Source organism: Stigmatopora argus, chromosome 2, assembly GCF_051989625.1.
Source record: "Stigmatopora argus isolate UIUO_Sarg chromosome 2, RoL_Sarg_1.0, whole genome shotgun sequence".
NCBI classification, from domain to species: domain Eukaryota; kingdom Metazoa; phylum Chordata; class Actinopteri; order Syngnathiformes; family Syngnathidae; genus Stigmatopora; species Stigmatopora argus.
In genome coordinates, this window is record NC_135388.1 from 13003579 (window position 1) to 13010881 (window position 7303).

Below are 7303 nucleotides of genomic sequence, written 5' to 3' on the forward strand. Positions count from 1 at the left end.
CATGATCAGTTCCATTGTGAGTAAATAAGATTCAAGTGTTCAAATAAATAGAGCAAGTGATATGTATCACCTTTTTTTTCCTCATCTCATCTCATTTTCTGAACTGCTTTATCCTCACTAGAGTTGCGGGGGGTGCTGGAGCCTATCCCAGCTGACTTCAGGCCAGAGGCGGGGGACACCCTGAATTGGTGCCCAGCCAGCCAATCGCAGGGCACGAGGAGACAAACAACCATTCACGCTCACACTCATACCTAGGGGCAATTTAGAGTGTCCAATCAGCCTACCATGCATGTCTTTGGAATGTGGGAGGAAACCAGAGTACCCGGAGAAAACCCACGCAGGCCGGGGAGTTCAAGTTCCACAAGTCATGGATGTAATCTATTTAAAAATGCATTCAAAACTATTGACTTTGTAAAGTAGCCCTTAAAAGCAGGTCTCATGGCATTCTTTCTCAACAGTGATCAACTATTCAGATTCATAAAGGTATTTTCTCATGTTGCCGAAGTTCACATGGATGTGTGGCACAGTTCTGTGGACCCTAACTGCTCGCCTTTCACGTATAAAACCGAAAAGTTGTGGTATTCTAAAATGTTTGGCGGAAGTCTTAGGCCGCTATTCATTTTGTTAGTTTTTGCTCGTAAATTTGCAGGCTCCTTCTAGATTAGAATAACAGGGAATAAATAGAGTGAGTCAATAGACAGTAGACAAATTATGACATACACAACATTGAAACTAAATGCCATGTGATTTTAAGGCTACGTTTATTTTAAAATCTAATTATTGATACAATATATAAAATGGAAGTAGTCCCGCCTAAAATAAATCACCATTCATAATTAACTTCTACACAATTTTAATACTCAGATTTAAATTAAATTCATCCTCTAGATATGGTCATTCTTTCATTTATTTTGTGGTCTTTGTAAAGTGCCGTTATGTAGTACGAATTAAAAGCAGTAAATTAGTCTGAAGTTTGAAGGTAAGATTTAAGTATGTATGATACTCTTAAAAAAATAGTACCTCATGACAAGAAATCTAGCATCATGTTTTCTTTTGAAGTTTTGCCTGTGTGTTATGAAAGCAATTTTTGGGCGAAAAGTTCAATCATGTCATTCATACTATGGCTTGTTTGAAAGTGAGTTGAATTGGGGTCTCTACTGTCTGGCTATATCTATCTACCTACCGACCCAATATTCATATTTTTGCTCACAAATCAAAGCAAAATAATTAGTTTTCAAATCAGAAAATCCCTACTAAATCAGCCTTTCACTCTAATTTGTGTTTTTAACTTCTGTTAAAATATGTGGTCTGGATTATATGGCACAAAGGGAATAATACAATCTTATCCATCAATACTTATCAGGCATAAAGGATTAAGATTTTACATGAATTAACGAAAGATATGTGACGTTATAGGACAGCCCAATGAGGCATCTTGTAATCATGTAGACTTTTGTGTGAAGTGTCGACAAACACATTGTAAAAGTAGACACGAAGCTCCTGAAGACTTTACCGACGAATACTTCCATGTCGTGACCTAGTTGGAGAATATGGAACGTGTGAATAAAAGAATTATTTGACATCCTGGAGCTAATTTCTGAAGGAGTCAAGTGATTTATAGTTACCCAGGATAGGGTGGAGGTGGGGCATCGTGTTGCCCGCTTTTTGCGATTGCCTGCTCATAAGAGGGCAGTCCCGGGAGTTCGATTTCATCCATAGGAGGCGGGGGCACAGGGCGCAACGACACTTCCTCTAACCGACGCATTATGAGGGAGGCGTTGCTTCTCCTGGGACGAACCCTGACTGAGCTGTGGGAAAGAGATAGAAAAAGATTTAAAAAAAAATTACCAATAGGTTTTATTTATTGCTCTTCACTTCTATGAAAGTGGGTAGCAATTTACACATTTAAACATCTACACACCACGCCAAACATAATCATTATGTGAATACATTTATACCTTGCTCGACTGAAGTCATCCTTACATCTGCTTGGACAAAAATACCAGCTGAGTAATCCCAGGAGAACAAATATCACTCCGAGAACAACCAGTGCCACTAGGAGGGAAGTAATGTCGACTTTTGTGGGTCCCTTCTCTTTCTCTGCAATCATTACAAGACACAAAGTTATCAACACCATTTGATGCACACTTTTATCACAATAGAACAAAAGCAGCACACTGTTGTGATCATGTTGACTGGGTGATTTAGAATGGAAAAAAATGAACATTGTTGTCAGGGTTGGGCTTTGTGGCTTAAAAATAAGACTTCTTATTTTCTTTCACGAAAAATGTTATTTCAGGTTTTTTTTCCCTACCCCCACTTTTTTTTTAAAAAGACCAAAAGACAGAACTGCTGTCAACAAAAGTACAAAGTTAAAACTACACAAATATGCAAACTAATGGAATAATCTAATAAATAACTGCTTGTTAGAATTTTTTTCAGGCAAAATAAACAAACAACAACAACAAAATAGTTAATAATTATTGTCAGCGACAAAAAAACTCATAAAATAGATTTGTTGCTCTGGCCTAATGAAATTAAACGTCTGATCTTACATACAAAACAAAGTTTCCATAAGAGAAACTCAAGTAGAGCATTAATACTACGTACACTTTGTTAAGGTGGTTAGACAGGTTTTGAGACAACTTCATCTTCTTTGGATGACAAGTTCTGACAGTTTTAATGTAAACAACATAAAAATTCCATTGCTGACTTTAAAAAAAGATCAAATAGTGTATTTTTTTTCTAAAAGTATTCATTATTATTGTGCAAGAAGTTTGTACCGTATCATACTAAAGTTGGCAAAATAAAGTGTCCTAATAATAATTAAAATCATAACACAATCTCAAATTGTGTCAATCAAGACTAAGAATATTGTTTGTCATCATTACAGGTCAGCTTTGTTTGTACATGTGCATTGAAATTTTGAATTCCAAAAAAATGTTTTTACTGTCATAGATTTACTGGGGAATTTAATGGTGGGAAAGTACAATTATATGATAGTACAAAAACAACATCCTTACCTGCAGTGTATTTTTTCCAAAATGAATTCTGTAAAACATTAGGAAAAAAATGCATGAAAATCCCTCATTTTACCTGATTAAAAAACGCATATTTTGACTTAACTGTAGCTGTGACGTCTTCAAAGACCTCTCTTGCTTCTTCATAGTTACAGTCCTCTTCATAACATTCCCTTTCCAAGTTTCCAGGGACGAAAATCTCAAAGTCGAAACGGTTAAACTGCAGGCGACGACTCAGGAATGACTTTGCCTCCCCTTCATCCACAAACACTGAGAGCCCAAACAGATTTGAATCACAGGCAAAGGTGGCAAAGGTATTGACGATCAGGCGTTTGTGTAAAAAAGACATTTGTCAGGAAATCAATTATACATATAATACCACATATACAAAAACAGCAGATTTGTGGAATTTAAAATCAATGCATAGAGATAATCTGTGATTATTTATTATGAGTGATGTCAAGGAACAATTTTAAGTCATATTTCAAGACACCACTGTGCACATACTGTTTTGCTTTTGAAATATAGGAAGTAAAATAATAAATACATCATCACACGTTCATTCAATCTTCCACTTAAAATGGATAATAGAAGTCTAGCGCCGTCAATGGCATTGAACTGAGCATTAATAGACAGTTTTCCCGGTTTAAATCAATAGGACATCTACAGCCAGCAATGGCATAAAATGAGTTCCAAACTAAGCGGAAAAACTATTCTAGAGCAGTGTGTATTTCTAGTTGTACTAAATTCACTTTGTCTTGTTATCTATGTTTCGACCCTTTTGAATTGGTGGCCAGTTACATTGCTATCATATATGTTTTCTTAAAAGACCAAAAAATAGTCACCTGCCCTATAAAGTGTTAAAGGCCTTAAATGTGTATTAAATTAGTGAAAATAGTGACTAGCTCTATACAGGTAGGTACAGTAGTAGTAGTACGCATTTGCACTTTACTGCTCCTCGCCACTGCGTGTTGGACATTATTTAAATGGAAGTTAATCCCAGATAATCATCTCATCTCATCTCATTTTCTGAACCGCTTTATCCTCACTAGGGTCCCGGGGGTGCTGGAGCCCATCCCAGCCGACTTCGGGCCAGAGGCAGGGGACACCCTGAATTGGTGGCCAGCCAATCGCAGGGCACATGGAGACAAACAACCAAAGACACTCACACTCATACCTAGGGGTAATTTAGAGTGTCCAATCAGCCTACCATACATGTCTTTGGAATGTGGGAGGAAACCAGAGTACCTGGAGAAAACCCACTAGGCCCGACGAGAACATGCAAACTCCACACAGGTGGATCAACCTGGATTTGAACCCAGGTCCCCCACTGTGATGCCGATGCGCTAACCACTCATCCGCCGGACCACCCCGATAATTATAATGTATTAAATTATGTTGACTACTTATATTGTTGACTAATTATTATGTTGACTACTTATGTGGTTGAATATTTATTATGTTGACTACTTATTAATGTATTACTTATCGATTATTTAGTTATTTATGTATATTTACTTTGGCAAGCTTTAAATCTTATTACACTTTTATAATCAACATAAAAGCATTCAATTCAATTCGATTCAATAAATATGGTAGATTTGATGTTGCATGAGGACAAAAAAACTTACTTTCGTCTTATTTATCGATTATTTTTTATTTATTATTTATTTGTGCACTTTGTGAAGCTTTAAATCTTATGACACTGGTATAATGAACATAAAAGCATTCATTTCAATTCGATTCAATGAATATGGTAGATTTGATGTTGCATGAGGACAAAAAGACTTACTTTCGTCTTGTGAGCCGTCCTCTTTTGAGAGTAACCTCCGCACACAGGCGAGGTCTGCACAGGTGAAGAAGGCGACGACGAGGAAGAGGAAGAGGAGAAGGTGGTGGTCGTAAAGACGAAGCAGCATGGTCACGCAGACACCAAAGCCTCAACAGGCCGCAAATTGAAATCTGTCACATTAAGTCCACGGACTCCTCTTCCCCTTCCAGCCAAAAGCAATTCGTTATAACAATAGAAACCAATGTCGACGCATAATTTTGAAAGTGGAAGTGACACCCCTTGAACACTGATAATGCCACGGAAAAGTCACGAATTCTTTTTTTTTACCAGTTACATCGTACCACCCACCACTCGTGTAAATAATGACGCCGATTGGTGATCAAAGTATTCCTTCAAAGGTGATCGTCCGCCTTAGTTGCGATCAAGTAGATGTTGTTTACTCGTAAGTCTCAACTTCTGGTCTCTTCCTCGACCTACCTGCGCAGACGCGACCAATCGATCGTTTCACCTGGATAGGCCGATGAGGGGTATATCGCAAACAGACACTAGAGGGCGGCAGAAGCAAAACATTGCTTGACAAAAAAAATACATTTATTTCTACACTATTGTGCACGTGTACTGATACTAAAGGCAATATTAAACTTGTTATTAGATATGTATTTCATTATTATTTTTTAAATGGTATGTGTGTTTTAATTTTGGATTTCTTTTTGTGTACAATGGAAAAAGCTAGAATAACATAAATTTTCTGGATTCATTGCTTTAAATAGATCATGTAATAGACTTAAGTGGTTTTTAAAAGTCTATCTTTTTTAATGACCCTTTAAATATTGCGTTAACATTTGAACTGCATCAATCTATTTGATGCTTTTACAATGCAGGACTTGTGCCATCACCTCTAATGGGTAGGCACAAATTACATCTGTAATACAATGCTATCTTGGGGATCTATATGCATCTTTTAAAGGCACTCTCTTTAGGGTCTTTTCCGGGAACTGGACCCGTACCACTGAGTTTGCAAGCCTTGTATGGGGAAAATGACACACTTTAAAGTGGTTAGGAAATTTGGTGGTGGAATAAACACAAAACAGCTCAATATAGAAAAACTGATGAACCTCCAAAGTGACTGCATAGGATCATCATATTTTAAAAACAAATGATAATTTGTTCCTGGTTCGGGTTGTCAGGTTTGTATATTCATAATTTTTGGTATGTTTTAAGGAATATGGAAACGGCCTAATGGCTATGAAAGTGTAACAAAATGCAAACCCTGGTGTATCAAAATGAAAATGAACTGAAATTCTTTGAAAATCCAGTTACAACAGATCTGAAATCTATCACTGTTAATTCCATTGGATGATCAGTTCAAATTGTCTACAAACTTGTTAACTGGACCGATTGTAATGGAAAGGAAAAAAATGAAAAACATATATTTTATAGTATAAATTAATATTTTCAGTAAATGAATTAAATATCTTTAGCTGGCATGAGGTACAAGGCAAATACCATACTTTCTTGGTCCATACACTATTTGTCTACTTGTTCGCCATGAGATTTTTCTAATGTAAAATACTGTATGTCTGGGGGTACATTGATCACATACAACTTCAAAAATAATAGTATCTGATCTAATATGCAATTATTCTCCTGCCATGTTTTAATTCCCCTTCTCTTATGTTATGACTGATGTTTTTGGTTGTATGTCTTTTGTAAAATAGTTTCAAGTTTGACACAGACAAACACTGTATCTGAAATGCTTGGGCCTTGTGGTCAGTGTTTGTTTAAAGCCGATATGATGTAATTGCACTTTATCTGGCTGACTACTGCAAGGCGCTAATTGAACAATGACAACTCCTCTCTTGTACTTGGCGAGGTATCTGGATTCTGTCGAGTCTCAGAATTTATCTGGAGGAATGTTGACACAGAGAAAAAGGGCACTAGAAAACGATGGATTCCAGACTTTATCTGCTACGGGATGTCAAACCGTATCTGTCACTTGCTACAATATTCTCATCCAAATGAGGAAAAAACGTCTCACACTGAGGAATGCATGAAGTTATCCAATACATTTTACACACTGTTTATGACTGGCAATCATTCCAGTTGCTTTTCATAATTTAACAATGCAAAAGCACCTCTATCTGATACAGATAACAAAAGGTTGTAGCCCTTGCAGAAGATAAAATGACCCCAGTATTTACATCTGGGATTTCTCACATAAAAGAAAACATTGGATGAGACAAATTTTAAACAGGGGTGAGGGAGCAGTAGCCATTGTGGGGATGGGGGTGCATTTTCTAGCCAAACATTCCATCAATGTGGTCCTTCAACTCTCTTTGCACCTTTTGAGTGAGTGTCTTCCTCAGTACGTGTTGTAATAAGTACTCCCCCAGATTAAGGATGGGGACACATCTCCCCATGGGCAACAACTGGACACGAGTGAGTGGGGAGTCCATGCAGACATCTGGCAGGAAAGGAAAAAAGAACTTAA

General features: G+C 37.1%; 1 protein-coding gene across 1 annotated transcript; it reads right to left on the bottom strand.

Moving 5' to 3' along the window:
- Window positions 1-744: 744 nt before the first annotated feature.
- On the bottom strand, window positions 745-5303 carry prrg4 (proline rich Gla (G-carboxyglutamic acid) 4 (transmembrane)). Its single transcript, XM_077626313.1, has 6 exons — window positions 4813-5303; window positions 3127-3290; window positions 3024-3051; window positions 1959-2100; window positions 1626-1808; window positions 745-1537 (listed from the first exon to the last, which is right to left on the bottom strand). The coding sequence occupies exons 1-6, from the start codon at window positions 4937-4939 to the stop codon at window positions 1510-1512; spliced, it is 672 nt and encodes a 223-aa protein (XP_077482439.1). The 5' UTR covers window positions 4940-5303; the 3' UTR covers window positions 745-1509.
- Between the last annotated feature and the right edge of the window lie 2000 nt (window positions 5304-7303).